Genomic DNA, 18,156 nt, shown 5'->3' with positions numbered 1-18,156 from the left:
AATGCCAGGAAAAATGTTTATGTTACGTTTTGTGATGATAACCATGCTATCTGAAATGAAGATGTGTGAAAACCAATGTTTCTGGCTGGGTCTGCTGCTCTCTTCTCTCTGAAGATGGAGATGACATCTGTAACTCATCCACATTTGAATGTTCTCTCAGGGGGGCTGATTGCACTGTTGCCTCTGTCCAGAGCTGTCACTCACGCCCCCCTTGTCATCAAGCGTTTTCTAATCGGATCAATAAGACCCATAACCAGCTTTAGGCTGGCAGCTCTAGAGGTCTTAACTTATGGTAATAAGAGCCTAATATGCATATTATTGTTAGTGATTTGATCTTTTATTTATTCAAGAAATATATATTAAACAGCTCCTATGGTACAGGCTCAGGCCTTCCAGGTGACTCAGTGGGTAAAGAATCCATCTCCCTGTGACACAGAAGACTTAGGTTCAATCTCCTGGTTGGGAAGATCCGCTGAGGGAGGGCATGGCAACCCACTCCAGTATTCTTGCCTGGAGAGTCCCCATGGACAGCGGAGTCTGGCAGGCTACAGTCCATAGGGTCACAGAAGAATTGGACATGACTGAAGCATGCACATCTACATGCATGATCCAGCTCTGCCCTAGACACACAGTGAACGATGCAGTCCCTGTCTGGTGTCCATTCACAGACCTGTGGGTGTGCCGCTGAGGCATCATTAACCTCTCAGGGTGATAGACAGGCCAGCACCCAGGGGAGGGAGAACCAACCCAGCTATGGGGGCTGGGGAGCAGAGCAGGAGGTCATGCTGGAGCTGAGCCTGGAGGAGCTGCTCAAAGTGAAGGAGCTGGCCTGTTGCGGGGGAGGGCACAAGTGCTTGAGGCACGGAGACCAAGGTGGTGTGCCGTGTACCGGCTAAGAAGACATAGTGGACAGGCAGGCAGCATTTCTCGGATGTCCCATAAGTGATGTTTGAGAATTTGAATGTGGGCCTAGGGCTTCCCTGGTGACAGTAGAGAATCTGCCTGCAATGCAGGAGACCCAAGTTCAATCCCTGGGTCGGGAACATCCCCTGGAGAAAGGAATGACTACCCACTCCAGTGTTCTTGCCTGGAGAATTCCATGGATAGAGGAGCCTGGCGGGCTACAGTCCATGGGGTTGCAAAGAGTTGGACATGACTGAGCAACTTTCACTAAGAATGCAAGAAATTTGCTGAAAAACTTCAAGCATAGGAGTTGCATGATCTGATCCATATTTGAACGGAGCAGTCCCACGAGGAGGTGGAGACCAGTCAGGGGGCAGGTATGTTCATCTAAGTGCAAGTGGTGGGAGCTGGAAATAGTGGCAGAGGTGCAGAGCAGGATGAACTCAAGGACCTTGGGGGTGCAGGTGATTTGGTGGGAGATGGGCTGGTTAAGGGGGAAGAGTCTAGCTTGATTCCTTTGCTTCTGGCTTGCATGGATGAATGATGGAACTTTAGTGGAGATAAGGAAGGTGGACGGAACAGAGAGGTGCAGAGACGACTGGCCTCTGGAGGTGTTGGGTTTGCAACTTGGGCAACTGCTACTTCTGGGTGGAAACCTGATTCAGATACTTCGGGGCATAGATTTGAGTCATTCAAAATCGTAATTAAGCTTTTAGTCTATTTGCCTTTTTCTCATTACTCATTTGTACTTTAAACAAGTTCCCATAGTCTCCAGGATTTTTGATTGCACAGGTTATAGAAATACATATTCCTCACAGTCCAGCTAATGTTTAAAATCTAAGAGAACTTTTTTTTTTTTAACTCTTTCTGGTGTGGTGTAATTTATACCCAGGGAAGTACTCACCTGATGATATAGTTTGATGAACTTATACATGTCATATATTCTTGTACCCACAACACAGAGTTCTTCCAGCCCCTGGAAAATCTTTCCCTCTTCTGCCCTCAGTAACAATCCCACCAAAGATGACTACTGTTCCAACTGTGTCATCATAGATGGATTTGCCTGCCTTTGAATTTGATTAAACAGAACTAGAAGTCAACACATGCAAATATATATACACTTTCTTGGTGACTGGTTTCCATTGCTCACCATCATGGCTGTTTCATCCACATTGCTATGTATAGTCATTGGTCTTATTATTAACTGTAAATGTATCCCATTTAAAAATTCCATCCCACATTGATGGCTGTAGTGAATGTTTCTAGTTTTGGTCTATTATGAAGAAATTTGCCATGAACATTCGTACACATTATACATGTCTTTTGGGGGAAATACTCATTTCTGATGGATATATAAAAGTATACATATAATTTCCAGTTGCTTCTCATTAGCATCAAATAATTCTGCTTATATAAAAATTTCTGTTTATACATACATGCACATATGTAGATAAATAGATAGGGAAGGAAGGAGGGAGGGAAGGAGGGCCTGTAATACAGTTTTAGAAATAACATCAAAATTTGGTTGGGTCTTCATGTGCACAAGCTCCTCTTTAACTTTAATCATAACATAGATCGCAACATAATCATAACATAGCTGTAATAGTAAAATAAATTTGATACTAAAGTTTGGAATAAGAAAATATTTGTTGAAAGTTGGAATGAATTTTACTTCTTTTAAAATAGTATATACTTTTTTTATCAACCACTTATATCATCCATAACATGAAAAATTGATATAAGATTATAAGTAATGCATTTTAACTGCAGCTTACAGTATCTTGTTGCTCCTTGAAAAATCCTCCCTGTATTCGTGTTTCAAATACCATACTAGATTCTTCCCCCTCTGTTGCATTTCTTTTTAATACGGTGAAAACATTGATGGGAGAAAGAAATTGAATGTATTTCTCCAAAGACTGACATTCTTAAATTCAACTGTAATTCTCAGATGCTTTAAAGAACCTCAGGTTTTTATCAGCTTTGCAAGTAACCCTCCCAAGAACTGCTCTTAAGTAGTGAGTCATTCTGTTACCCAGTTGCCATTAAAAACAACAATACGAAGAAAAAGAAAACATTTACTTTCCATTGGTGGTTTTTTATAAGTAGAGTGAAAATGAAGCAGTTTCGCAATCTGTGTCTAGCTGGTCCTTTAATTTAGATTTCCCCTTATTTTGCAGATACTTAAAGCTTCAGAAAGACTGCCCCTACCACCTACCACAAGAGGACCAGCTTAACCATACGCTCCAAAAGATGGCTGGGATAGATCTTGTGAAGTAATTTCTGAGCAGACCAAGATCTTTGGGAATGAACACTAAAGATGTTTTGAATGAACCATAGTCCACTGGCATTTTAGTGTTTTTCTTTTTTTTTTTTTAAGAAACAAAAATCACACGTATTGTTACATTCCTGCATGTCCTTTTCTGATAGCCTTAGTGGGTCCACTGGATTTTTCTTTTCCCTTTTGTGATGCAGCTTCTAGTCTTACCTGCATATATGTGTTTTTCAGACAGTGATTAATAATCATTGACGAGATAGCAGCACTTGTCATGGCAGGGTTTTAATATATCTTATCCGTAATTAACACTATGTCAGCTGACTTGTATACACTGCGTGAAACATGAATTAAAGCCACTAAGAGTGCCTTGTCTTAGGGCTCTGAAAAACACTGATGGGATCATTAGCTGTGAAGATTTGAGTTGTATATATCTGCACTGATACCTTTATTAAAAAAAAATTGCTATATTAGCTTCGAGTATTCAGGATAAAACTCAACATTTGAGATTCCTGCAGCTTTTAGCTTGTTAATTAGAAAAAATTTAATATTTCAAAAAAAGTTTAAATTATCGTGGGTAATTTATTTTTCAGAAAAAAAGGGGAGAAATTAAAATTCTTGTTAGAATGTAGAGGAAAGGAACAGCCTGTTATATCATGCAAAAACGCTTTTCAGCACATTGGGGTGATTGTAGAATAGCTGTAGTCCTGTCGGTATTTGTTTAAAGCTTAGAAAATAGCAGTTAGTGGTGTAACGTAAAGGTTGCTCTGCCTTTGGCTGGTAAAGTAACATGTACAACGCTGATTCCTGCTCCGTGGGTCAAGTAGACATTGCCTCTGGCTGAGTGAAGCAGGGTCTGTGAAAAGTGCTCAGAAACCAGAAGTTCCCTGTGCTTTCATAGCTTTTGAGGCTTTTCCTTTCCACGCTGGAGACAGTCTTCTGTTTTTAATGTGGCTAGTGCGTGGCTCAGAAATGGTTGCTGTGATGAAAATGCTCATTTGTTAGGAAAAAGAGGTAGCTACACTCTCATTTTCAAAGGACCATGAGCTATTAAAAAAAAAAAAAAAACCTAAGATGTGGTTTTATTTACATGTCAGGAGAGCTCTTGATCACGTTCACATTGTTTTGAGATAAAGCGACATTTTTCTTTTCCTGCTTTTAGGGTTAAAATCAAAGAGATTTTATATTTTTATCATTAGAGATCACTACAGTGTAGTAAGGTATGCTGAACCGTAGTGTTAGTGGAACCCAAAGTAATACATTAGTAAAAGAGCAATAATTTTCTGAAGCTGTGATCTGGGTAATACAGAGTTGCTACTCAAAAATCTAATAAAGCTCTTACTTCGTATTGCGAATTATAGAACACTACTTTTTAATAAAGCCATATTTTTTTAGAGAAACAGGAGTGACATAGAACTGATAAATGCATAAGATAAATTTCGCTGGGTTTTTGTATATAATCATCTCTAGAACTCTGGACACTGAGGATTCATTATGCTGTGGTCATATTCAGATACTTTCTAATTCCAAATATCTTCATGGATGAGCCTTGTCTTTACAAATATATGCCAAGCTGGGAAATATCAATGGATTTTCTAAAAATAATGTAAACGTCTTCTGTTTAATGTTATTTGAGTGCAATAAAATGCAGAAGAATTCTTCTCTGTATTGTCATTATTTTAGAGTATATTTTTTTTGTTTCATTCCATAACATCGGTTCATTTTATATTTTCTAATATTTCAGGGTATTCTAGCACTTTTGGTGACTAAAATCACAAAGGAGTACCTTCAACCTCTTTCTTTACCTATTTCTAGTAGGTAATGTTTATTTTGTTTAATATTTACTACAATGCTACAATTTGAGGGGCAGAATTCAGATGAAATAGTCCCTGCAGCATGCTGTGTAGGTTTTTGTCCGGCACCTAGAAGTTCTGATAAGTCCCTGGCAAGGTCACTCATTCATCTGCACCCTCTGGTCCTCCATGACGATCACTCGGTGAGGATTCGCCTTCAGCCTGGTTGAGAGAACGAGGAGTTTGAGCGACAGGAAGCGTAGCAAAGGGAAGAGAAGATTCTATCTTCATTCCCTGGGCAGTGAAGGAGAATGAGACACAAACGGACAAAGCTTCTGGGGTTCTAGAAAGTTGTTTTTTCCTCCAAGGTGCTCAGAAGAAACAGAAAAACCTTTAAGGTTAAGCCAGGCCCGTTTTGCCGCACGGGCGATGCTAAGTGCTGAGTTAGGGCGTGGAGGCTCCAGGCACCTGGGTGTTACTCCTGTGCTTGCAGATGAAGAGACTGAGGGTCAGAGAGGCTGCAGTGCCTGCCAGTCAAGGTCATTCACAGCCTAGGGTCTAGAGCGTACAGGCGGGCACCCAGTGGAAGGTGGGAACAACTAGAGGGCAACCAAGAGCAAGCAGAGGGCAGTCAGGTCACGGAGGAGTACGAACCCCGGTGATGTCGTGATAGGATCTGACTGGGGACGTGCTAGTGGAGAGGGAGGACAGGGACCGTGTGACTTAGACAGGGACCAGTCAGGAGAGGCAGAGCCCCATGGCTGGGTCTCGGAGCAGGGACAACAGATGCCAGTGTGACTAGGAGCTCGGGACACACAGACCTGGATGCAAATTAGCTTTGCCCACAAGAATTGGCCAGTAGGCACATTAGCACAGCAGCTGGAGTGATAGGGTTCAAAATAATTGAATATACAAAAATGATTTTTTTCTAAATGGTTGTATGATAGTTTTTAAAAGGTAAAGATCCTATTCTCTTTAGTAAGGTTTTCTTTAATAAAATAGTGTTGAAAAAGTTAGCACCATTAGAAGATGTGTAGTTTCTGTTTCTTTGGGGTATGTGTTTATTCACTAAATCTGAGTTACTGCTAAGCTTGTACTTCTGTCATTTTCTGGGTTGGACTGATCGTAGTGTATGAACTGCCCACTATTGGAATATGTGGAGTGTAGTATTGTGGAGTGTGGCCTTCTGAATAGTTCTTAATTGTTCTGCAACCCTTGGCAATATTCCGTAGCCTCTCTCAGCCATTTTTCTTATCTATGGAATTAAAACTACCTTTCAGAGTTAAATGGGATAATCTGCATTAAGGGTTGAGAAGAACGCCTGGCAGCTAGTTAAGCGTTATCAATCATTTTCCTTTTTGGCACATTGAGGGCCATTTGAGTTTTCCCTGGGAAGCCCCAGGTACAAGGACTAAAGACTAGCAAAGTCACACTCCATTATATTATGCAGAATGCTAGTGAGGTAAGCTGAAGCTCCTTGAAAACTTTACCTAAGCTGAATTTAAGCACTGAAAACCCCGAAGGTGAAAATCCCCTACTCTGGGTATTTTCCACACCCAAGCTCGGTCTCACATCTCAACTTGCTGAAGCAGTGGGATCAGAAGGGAACAGAACCTGGGGCCTTTGCCCCAGGGTTGGACCATCTGGGCTAGGCCTTCTTAGTTCAGCCTCTTGTCATCCTAGGTAACTGCAGTACAGGAGGAAAAAAGATGGTGACCCTAGTTCCTGGGAGCATACCTGGCCAGGGGCCTCCCACACCTATTTAAACAGTGATCAGTTCTGAATTTCCCCAGTGATCCAGTGGTTAAGACTTTGCCTTCCAAAGCAGGGTTTCGGGTTCAATATCTGGTCAGGGCACTAAGGTCCCACATGCTTCTTAGTCAAAAAACCAAACAAAAGCAATATTGTAACAAATTCAATAAAGACTTTGAAAATGGTCCACATCAAAAAAAAAAAAAAAACCTAAAAAAAGATGACCAGTTCAATCCACTCTTCCTTCCTTGGTTTCCCTGGGCGCAGGAAGATTTGTGGACAGCTCTAAAATCTTCTTCATGACCAGAACCCACCAGTTTTCTATAGTCAACTGAGAAACTTGCATTTTATGCTTGATTTGTCTAAATTACACTAGCCACATGCCAGGTAACATTACTGGAGGGGGGAATACTCCCAGCCTTCCTGCACACATCGCTGGTGCCGCAGAAAGAGAGATCCTTGGAAATTGAGATTTTTGATACTTCTCTTCTATCCTGTATCCCTGATACAAGAGTTTGTTGTTCAGTCACGCCCGACTCTGCCACCCCATGGACTGCAGCGCGTCAAGCTTCCCTGTCCTTCACTATCTCCCAGAGCTTACTCAAACTCGAGTGCATCCTACTAAATGATCCACTGCCTGACCTTATGATGGGGGTGGTTTTGTCACTACGTCGTGTCTGACTCTTTCAACCCTGTGGACTGTAGCCCACCAGGTTTCTCCTCCTCCATGGGATTTCCCAGGCAAGAATACTGGAGTGGGTTGCCATTTCCTTCCCCAGGGGCTCTTCCAGACCCAAGGATCGAACCCAGGTCTCCTGCATTGCAGGTGGATTCTTTACTGAGCCACCAGGGAAGCCCTTAATGACAAGGGTACAGTTAATAAGATCAGAAATTCTAGAATGTTCAACAGAGATTAGGAAGTCTATTTTATATCCTTGTGCCTCCTGAAGCACTGACCAGGAAATGTGTGGCAGCCAACATTTTTTTTTTCTTTTTGATGTGGGCTGTTTTTTAAAAGCCTTTATTGAATTTGTTGCAGTATTGATTCTGTTTAATGTTACTTTATGTTTTTTTGGCTGCCAGGCATGTGGGATCTTAGCTTGCCCACCAGGGATCAAACCCGCACTTGCTGCACTGGAAGGTGAAGTCTTAACCACTGGATCGCCAGGGAAGTTTCCCAGCCAACTTTTTAAAACCCTCCCTTTGCAAAAGTCAAGACCTGCACTTTTTTTCCCCTTTGTTTCCCTTTCAACAAAATTAGAGACTGGCATGGGGAAAAGAATGTCTATTTTGGAGTCAAATACACCACTGACCTTGATGACTTAGACCCTCTAGGTTGTCAAGCTTCAGCCTCCTCCTCTGCATGAAGAAGGAGATTGCAGAGGGTGGTGGTTGTTTAGTTGCTCAGTCCTGTCTGACTCTTGTGACCCCACAGACTGTAGCCCGCCAGGCTCCTCTGTCCATGGGATTTCTTGGGCAAGAATACTGGAGTGGATTACCATTTCTTTCCCCATCTGCAGAGGATGTTAGGACGCAAAAGATGTGCCTTGTGCTTGGCACCAAGCCTGGCATGCTTTGAATCAGTTTGCTCTCTCTCCCCTGGGGATCTCGAAGGAGAAACACTTGACTGATAAAAAATCCTCTTCTTGTATCAGGAGCTTCAGATTTACCTCTTGCCTCCAAAAATTGAAATGTTTTATATGAATGAATGTGGGAAACTGGGGATCAAGAAATTGAATGATGTTGCCTGCACCCCTGAACCCAACCTGCCCACACCCTCTTGCGTCTACTCTGGGGAAAGGATGGAACCTGATTTTTTTTAATCAGACTACCAAACTCTGCCCCATCCCCACTGCAACTCACCTGTACACATGTGTACCTAGAAATTCTCAAAGACTAGGTAAATACCTACTGGGACTGAAATTGACTGGTCTACCTCTAACTGCTATGTCACACCTGGGCTCAGTGTGGGCACCCCTGTGGGTCACCTGTGGATGTAGGAAGTCCTTGAGGAGTCAGGTTAGTGTTCTCAGTAGGATGGCCTGCTACAATCCTTTAAAGCACACAGTCCCTGTTATAAAGCAGTGTATGGCTTTAAGAGACAATAAAGCTATTGGATCAGCTTTGAGTGAGTCTTCTCTGGACTCAGTTTGTACCTACAGAGGTGCTTATTATTGGTGGAGGTGGCTCCCATCACCCCTTATGTAGACCAGGAAAACACAGCCTGGCACCCAAAACCTGCTTACTGCTTGGTGACTTTTATAAGTAATTCAAATTCTTAATATTTTATAATAAATTACATGTGTGAAGAATTTAGGATTTAGGAAAATTGAATTGTTAGCCCAGAATTTTTTTAATTGAAGTATAATTAATTTATAATATTGTGTTAGTTTCAATGATTCAGTGATGTATATATTTACATTTATCACAAAGTGATACTGTCATATATATATACTCAGTCATATATATATATAAAATTATTTTCTATTGTACATTATTACAAGATACTGAATATAGTTCCCTGCGCTATACAGTAGATCCTTGTTGTTTATCTATTTTATATATAATAGCATGTATCTCTTAATCCCAGAAATATTGTGAATTGAACTCACATTTGAACTCATTTAAAGATAGTCCTATAATTTGAGATTTTGAATTGTAACTCTCACAATACTTACTTTGTTTTGTCTTTACCTTTCAGAAGCAAATAAGAAAGCAGATGAGCCAGAAAAAAAAGGAAAAGGTAAGATTGTTAAAATCAACAGCCTTTCAAATACACATAAGGAGAAGTTATACTATCCGTGAATAATGGGATCTTATTTTCTACAGTAGTCAAAATACATTGCCAGTGTGTTTATTATTTCAGTGGTTTTACCAACAGACATTAATATTCTACATAAACATTAAGAGCTAAGGCTCTGGAAAGACATTAGCGCCTAACGCTTGTTTTGCTGTTCACTCTGTATACATCCTGAGAATTACCCAACCTCTGTGCTTCAGTTTCCTCTTCTGTGATATGGGAATAATAAGAACAGTACCAACTTCCAGAAACCATAAGACTGTTGTTTCAACGATAGTAATTAAGAGAAAATATATGTAAAGTGCTTAAAGCAGTGTCTAGCACAGGGAAAGCGCAAAGGAAATGTTAATTATTACTGTCACCTTTGTTGACAACTGTTCTAAGTACAAAGATTATTCGAATATGTTCTTTTTTCATGGGACTTTGAGCTGTTTGAAAGAAAGTCATGCAAATATTTACATCTATAAAGAAAATATCATCTCTGCCTTCCAAGAGCTTATTATAGAGGCATTCTAATAAATTTAAGGAACCAATGGAATTCTAATTCAAAGTTCACAAAGGTTGCTAAACATAGAGTGAGGAGCTATTTTTTAAAGTTAAATTTATAAACATTATATGGATGGTCACAGAGTAGCAGTTATATTTTTAGTATCATTTGAATGGTAAAATCATCAATGATTAAACATTATTGGAGTTTCAGGAATGGCTTTAACTTGTAGTGATAAAAGCAGTGTTTACATTTAAAAGATACAGTTCATGTAAGAGCCAAGATCTTACTTACTCAATAGGTAAACAGTACCTGACTATATGGAGTTGCTGGCTTTTGGCCATAATTGAATAGCCCTTAGGCATTTATTTAGCTCATGCATTTTTTTCCTGACTGATTGTTTTTAATTTTTTATTAAAGTAATATACAAATCTAAGTTTTAAATTAAAATATAGTTTATTTACAATGTGTTCATTTCTGCTGCACGGCAAAGTGATTCAATTATACATATATATGCATTGCTTTTTTAAAAAATATTCTTTTCCATTATGGTTTATCATAGGTTATTGAATATAGTTCTTTGTGCGACACAGTTAGTACCTTACTGTTTATCCATTCTATTTATAAAAACTTACACCTACTAACCACAGCCTCTCACTCCATCCCTCCCCCAGCCCACTTCCCCTTGGCAACCGCAAGGCTGTTCTCTATGGCTGTGAGTCTGTTTCTGTTCCGTAGATAGGTTCGTTTGTGTCATATTTTAAATTCCACATATGAGTGATATCAAATGTTATTTGATAACAACATTTTCAACAATAAATTTAAGAAACCAGTAGCATTTTAATTCAGTGTTCACAAAGGTTGTAAACGTAGAGTGAGGAGTACAAAGATTATTTCAAACATGTTCTTTTTTCACTTTTACATTTCTTTACAGATGTAAATATTTCCATGTCTTTCTTTCTAACAATTCAGAGTCCTGTGAAAAAAGGCTGGGTAGTATTCCGTTGTATATATGTACCATTTATCTGTCAATGGGCATTTGGATTGTTTCCACCTACGCATTTCTAAATAATGTCTGAATTCTGTAGTTTTCTCCTCCATGTTGAAAACTGTTGGCTGCCTTTTCTATATAGATGACTGGGCTTCTATTCACACAAGCTCTCCACACTGCCTTACTTCCCAATTTTCCACCATGTCCATGACTTACCTACTCTCTCCACTGTTTGCTGTTGCCCAGCCTCTTTAGGTAGTTGCTCCTGTTTCCCTGACCATCCTGTGTTGAAGGTCCCAAAATCAGTCCTCAGAGCATTTCTCCATCTACACACACTCCCTTGATGATCCCACCTGATCCCGTGGCTTTAAATATCTTTATGCCAAATACAACTCCTTTAACTGCATCCCAGGTCTCTACCTCTCAACAAGTATATCCAGCTGTCTACCTAATGGAGACCTGATGGCTACCTGATGCCCTCAAAGGATATCTAATAATCACATCAAACTTAATAAGTGTAAAATGGAACTCCTGATCTTCCTGTGAACACACATTGCTCCTACAAATCTTCTCTTTCCTGCCTCCCTGTCATTCCATCAGCAAACCCTGTCCACCCTCTCTTCCCAGCTTCTTTCTGCCACCTTCTCTCTCTACCACCATCTCTTGCCTGATTACTCCACTTACCTCCAAATTGATCTTCCTTTGTCTCTATCCTCTTTCTCAATTCAGTAGCCACGGTGACCCTTTTAAACTTTCTTTGCATGCTAAGTTGCTTCAGTCACGTCCAACTCTTTGCGACCTTATGGGCCGTAGCGCGCGTTTCCCCTGTCTGTGGGATTCTTCAGTTAAGAATACTGGAGTGAGTTGCCATTCCTTTCTCCAGGGGATCTTCCTGACCCAGGCATGGAAACCACATCTCTTATGTCTCTTGCATTGGCTAGAGAGTTCTTTACCACTAGTGCCACGTGGGAAGCCCTTAAACTTTCTTTAAGAATTTTATTTACTCTGCTTTTTGTTTATTTATTTTTGCCTGCCCTGGGTCTTTGTTGCTGTTCTTGGGCTTTCTCTAGTTGTGATGAGCAGGGGCTACTCTCCAGTTGTGGTATGTGGGCTTCTCACTGCAGGGGCTTTGTTCAGAACAGAGGCTCTAGGGCTTGGGCTCAGTAGTTGTGGCGTGTAGACTTAGTTGCTCTGAGGCATGTGGAATCTTCCCAGAGCAGGGATCAAACCCCTGTACCTGCATTGGCAGGTGAATTCTTAACCATTGGACCGCCAGGGAAGTCCACAGTGACGCTTTTAAAACCTAAGTGGTAGCCTGTTGCTCAGATGCCTCCATCATCTTCACATCTTTCTCAGAGTAAAACCAAAGTCGTCTGTGGTGGTTTACAGGCCTCGCACATCAGGTTCTTACTCTCAGAAGGTCTCTGAGGTTGGTGATGTGCTCAAGGCAACTGTGGCTAAGAGCACTCAGAATAGCAAACAGTCTGCTAAGGTCCTGAGGCGTGAAGGAAGGGCCTGAGAAGCCGGGGCCCACAAACAAAGCCAGAGCGTGTTCAGTGCAGCCAGAGGGGAAGTCGGGGTCAGACCATGGCGGAGTCAGGCCACCTTTGTTCTTGCAAGGGGACTCCACACCCAGCCCATGCAGGTGTCAGCAGGTCAGAGACTTTCCAGTTCACACACTGACTGGTTTGCTACCAGGAGGTGCACTGTGGCGCTTTCTGACAAAGGTAGAGACCGGAGGGTGAGTGCTGGGTGTGGCTTATTGCAGATGTGAACAGGTGCAAGCCCTGCTCCAGATGCTGTGCTTAGCGTTTCTCACTCTCCAGGGCTCCATCTCCTTCCTGCACTGCGCTTCCCTCTAGTACCCTCTGCACAGCTTTCTCCTCCCGGGATTCTGAGCACATAAGCAGCTTTCCAGTGGCATGGAAGGTGGGCTCACTGGCTATTTCTTCATAGAGCTTGTGGAGAGAATTTGCAACAACTTCACCTGATTGGCTCTTCACTCTCCATCATGTAGAGCTGGCCTTATATCCACACCAACTGAGGGAAGTTGGCAACTGAAGTCTTTTATTGATTGTGACATACAGGGAGAATCTTAGGATTAAGAGACGTAATGAGTCAGTGTTATCTCAAGTTCACTGAAAATCCTGTTTGAGCAAATTGTCAGCTTTGGAAATTCCATCTTTTTTTTTTTTTTTAACCCACATTCATGAGAAAAGCAGAAGTGTTAGCCGCTCAGTCGTGTCCAACTATTTGTGATGCAATGGACTATAGCCCACCAGGCTACTCCCCGTGAAATTCTCCAGGCGAGAATACTGGAGTGGGTTGCCATTCCCTCTCCAGGGGATCTTCCCAGCTCAGGGATCAAACCCTGGTCTCCTGTGTCTCCTGCATTGCAGGCAAATTCTTTACCATCTGAGCCACCAGGGAAGCCCATACGATGCTGTAACTGGCATGGCAGAGGGAGGGGAAATATTCCATTTCTGGGATACACAGTGAAAAAAAAATGGAATGTTTTAGTAGCCAGCTTTCAATTTCACAATAATAGAAATTGAGATTTTTAAAAAACAGTAATTGTAAATTTGTCTCAGGATGAATTATTAGGCTAAGTTTCTATTGAGTTATCACCCTGAAGTTCTTTATCAGAGATCTACAGAGAGGGGGGAGATGTTATTTTTACTTACAATTAATAGTCACATGATTCTTTTCTTTTAGAGAACCAGGTTTAGTTTATTTTGATAGAGTCATAAGTTTGGACTAGGGCTAATTCTAAAATAGGGCCTCTTTGGAGATACCAGCTTCTTATATTGAATGAGATTATTTATATCTGTTTAACCTAAAATTGCTGTATCAGTTTTTCCCCACTGGATGTCATCTTTTCCCACACATTCCATATTCCACACGCACAGAATAGGACTGTGAGCTGAAAGGTAATGCAGTACAAAAATGCCTGATGAAATGTCCAACTGAAACAATTCTTTTTATTCATTCATTTATTCAGTACATATTGAGTACCTGCTATGTGCCAGGCCCTGATTTAGGCACTGGGGCTAAAACATTCAATAAAAACAAAGTCCCAGTTCTCATAGTACTTACAACATATTTTAGTGTATGTGTGTCGGGGGGAGAGATTTGTCATTTTCAAAAAAATAAAATAAGTATGAAAAAGAATATAAAACAGGAAAAAGATACAGAGAATGACAATGGTCAGGAGTGTTGCTCTGTTGATGGGCCTCTTGGACAGTGACACTTGGAGATGTAAGATGCAAGGGCATGAGCTATGCAGCCATATGGGTGAAGTGAGTTCCAGGGGTGGAAAAGTATATTTATAGTCCCTCAGGGAGGTGTGATTAGGATGTGGTTAGACATGGTGAGTGGTGCTTAGATTCTGCCTGTATTTCATGTAAGGTCTGTAGGATTTGCTGATGGTTAGGATATGAGGCATGAAAGAAAGAGGAGTCAAAAATGACTCAAAGCTTCTTAAAAAACTGAGTTAACAGTTCATTGAATGAAAAAGTCTACAACATGTTACTGATTTAATACATATCAAATGTCAGTTACTAGTTGAGGATTTGTGGGCCTTTAAAGAAATTTGAGGAACAACAGAATACTCATGCCTGCAAAAGGGGAATGTTTGCTTGTGTATGTATGTCTGTGTGTGTATGTTAGGTAAAACTGCATTTGGATCAGGGTCGTTTCCTGAAATTCTCCTTTGATTTAAAACCAACATTTAATGCCCCATTATATTATTCATTACAATCAAGGATATGCTTAAATTGTATTTTGTGAACATCTTTAAGAATGCATTTAAGGATTTCCTGGGTACTATTTGTATTGTTTTAAAGAATAATAGTCAGTGCCCCAACAAAACACCAGATGGCACTAGAAAACAAGTCACATTTACACTAACAAATGACGTTTTTTAATGCAACTTAGAGAAAAGCCTGGGATGGCTATATTATTGCTGATAAATCAACCTGATGCAACCAGTACTTCATATCTATACTTCTGAGTTTTCTATGATCATAAGTAGAGAGAGAACCAATAAGGGCAATAAACAAGTCTAATTAAGATGTTTTCTTGTTTTAAAATATATTTATCTCTAAAGTTTTTCCTGGGGTTCTTACAGCTGTATGTAACATATTTGAGCAAAAATGGAGAACATCACCCTAAGGATTAAAAACTAGACTCCTCAGGACAGCACATAAAGCATCTTTATGAGATCCAGCTCCTGTTTATGGCTTTCCTCTGTTCAAAATGCTCTTCCTTGCCTCCCTACTTCACAACTACAAACTCCTGTTCCTCAGAACTGGGCTTAGAGATGAGATCTGCCAGAAAGCCTTCCCTGATTACACCCCCATCACCTACCCCAGACCAGATGATGTACTTCTCCTCTCTTTTCTCCCAAGAAAACCTGTGTTTCAGGTTTTTAGCACATATTTTGAGTTTCCCCCTGAATTCTTAGACAAAACAACTTTTTAAGAGTGGGAACCATGACCTCCCCCACCCTAGTACTAGTCAAGGTTCTTCAGAGAAAGAGATCCAATAGTGTGTGTGTGTGTGTGTGTGTGTGTGTGTGTGTGTGTGTAGAGGGAGAAACAGGCACAGAGATGTATTTTAAGGAACTGGCTCATGACATTGTAGAGGCACCAGATCTGAAATCTACAGGGAAGGCAGGCAAGCTAGAGACCCAGAAGAGAGATGCTGTTGCAACTCAAGGTCAAAGACATTCTGGAGGCAGAATTCTTTCTTGTTGGAGGGGCTGGTGTCTTTTTCTTTAGGCCTTCAACTGATTGGATGAGACCCACCTACATAATGGAGAATAATCTTCTTTACTCAAAGTCTATTTATTGAAATGTTAGTCTCATCTGAAAAAATACCTTCTCTTCTAAAAAATACCTTCACAGTAATATCCAGACATATTTGACCAAATATCAGGTACCATGCATGTGTTCATGCTAAGTCACTTCAGTCATGTTCAACTCTGTGCAACCCTATGGAATGTAGACCAGCAGGCTGCTCTGTCCATGGGATTCTCCAAGCAAGAACACTCGAGTGGGTTGCCATTTCCTCCTCCAGGAGATCTTCCCAACTCTGGGATTGAACCCATGTCTCTTAAGTCCTGCATTGGCAGGCAGGTTCTTTACCACTAGCACCACCTGGGAAACCCTCTAGGTATCATAGCCTGGTATATTTTACACATAAAATTAACTATCACATCCCTCCAGTGGCAGTTAGCCATTACAAAGTAGGAACTGAAAAAATAATTGTAGTATGAGAAAATGTGGTTAATTCCATTTACTTTAGTTGCCTCTTCATCTGATCGTGATAATATGAGATGCAAATAGCCTAAGTGGTGGGCAGGGGGTGGGGTTATAAATGGAAAATCCAAGTATGAATGAACTTTAAATGTCTACAATGTACTACATTTCAAGTTACTTTCACACAAGTTCTCATTTAATCCTTACCCAAAAAAAAATCATGTAAATTAAGTGCTTTATAGCCATTATTTCAAATATTTTTTTCTTCTTTCTCTCTCTACTACTTCTGGTATTATTAATTGCATGTTGGACTGCATGATACTATCTTACAGGTTTTGCAACTTGGTTCATTTTTTTTTTTTTCATTTGGATGGCATAATTTCTGTTGCTCTATTTTCAAGTTCAGTGATTCTTTTGCCATTTCAAGTCTACTGTTAAGTCCACCTAGTAAAAATTTCATTCCAGCTAATATTTTTTTCAGTTTTAAATTTTCAATTGCTTCTTTTTTTATAGTTTCCATTTCACTGTCAAGATTTCATAACTGTTCAGTCATTAACACCTTGTTTTTCTATAATTTTTTGTCCTTATTTATAACCACTGGTTTGAAGTGTTTTCTGATAAACCTGATAATCTGGGCACACACCAAGACAGTTGATATTGACTACTTTTTTTTTTAATCCTGATTACAAGTCAGGAGAGTCCTTATTCTTTGCATGTCTAGTAATTTTTGGTCAAAAGCTTGGTTGTGTATGTTGCTGTTGTTCAGTCGCAAAGTTGTATCTGACTTTTTGACCCCGTGGACTGCAGCACGCTAGGCTTCCCTGTCCTTCACTATTTCCCAGAGCTTGCTCAAACTCGTGTCCATTGAGTCAGTGATGCCATCCAACCATCTCACCCTCTGTCATCCACTTGTCCTGCCTTCTATCTTTCCCAACATCAAGGTTTTTCCAGTGAGTCAGCTCTTCGCATCAGATGGCCAAAGTATTGGAGCTTCAGCTTCAGTATCAGTCCTTCCAATGAATATTCAAGATTGATTTCCTTTAGAATTGACTGGTTGGATCTCCTTGCAGTCCAAGGGACTTGTAAGAGTCTTCTCCAACACCACAATTCAAAAGCATCAAGCAGACTGTGTATATATTGTAGCAGTTCTGGAATTGTTTTGCTTTTTCTGGGAATTGCTGGTGTCTAGTACACAGTTAATTTGCCTGGGCTCAACCTGAAAAAAAAAAATCTGTCTCCCCTGCAGCGAGAAGCTGTTAGTGCCTCTGCTCAGGCTTTTTGGTTTGTAACTGCTGTTTTTTGGTCTAGCTCTCTGGTGGGTGGGATGGAGGTGCCCTGTGTGTGCATAATTTACTGGTCTGCTGAAAATTTGGACAGAATTCATACTTAAATTTTGGGGCTTGCTTCTTGGATTTGTCTTTGCGTCTCTGATTCCCCATCGACGTCTCTGGTTGCTTTGGCAGTTCCATTTTCTCAAGTTATACTTCAAGCCAGTAAGGCATCTATTTTCTGCTACTCAAACTGTGTGTGTATTGAGAAATGCATTCAGGCAAAACACGACAAACATAGATTTCACCAGAAGCAGTTCTTTTTTTCTGAAGATTGGTTTCTGCAGTCATTGTATGTAGGTCTTCTGTCTTGAGCTATTAGAGATGCTTTGGTTCAGTTCCTAAAGCACTGTCTATTTTTCATTATTAGTATCCACAGCATGAGGTGGTTAGATAGCATCATGAACTCAATGGACATGAATCTGAGCCAACTCCGGGAGATAGTGAAAGACAGGGTAACCTGGCGTTCTGCAGTCCATGGAGTCTCAGAGTCAGACACAACTTAGCGACTGAACAACAGCAAGAAATCAACAGCACCCTCAGAGATAGCATAGACTGGGGGTTCGGTT

General features: G+C 40.7%; 1 protein-coding gene across 5 annotated transcripts in view; it reads left to right on the top strand.

Annotated features, from left to right (window-relative positions):
- The window catches only part of ASPH (aspartate beta-hydroxylase), a 178,318-nt gene that overhangs the window by 82,570 nt on the left and 77,592 nt on the right, over positions 1-18,156 (top strand). For all 5 annotated transcript variants that reach the window (XM_043483591.1, XM_043483586.1, XM_043483587.1 and 2 more), the window contains one exon: positions 9,422-9,463. In XM_043483591.1, the coding sequence (XP_043339526.1) occupies positions 9,422-9,463 (42 nt within the window). The remainder of the gene's footprint in view (positions 1-9,421; positions 9,464-18,156) is intronic.

The sequence above is a fragment of the Cervus canadensis genome, chromosome 12, assembly GCF_019320065.1.
Source record: "Cervus canadensis isolate Bull #8, Minnesota chromosome 12, ASM1932006v1, whole genome shotgun sequence".
Classification (NCBI taxonomy): Eukaryota; Metazoa; Chordata; class Mammalia; order Artiodactyla; family Cervidae; genus Cervus; species Cervus canadensis.
The sequence above is the reverse complement of the archived record's forward strand: the minus strand, read 5'-3'. Positions and strand labels throughout refer to the sequence as shown.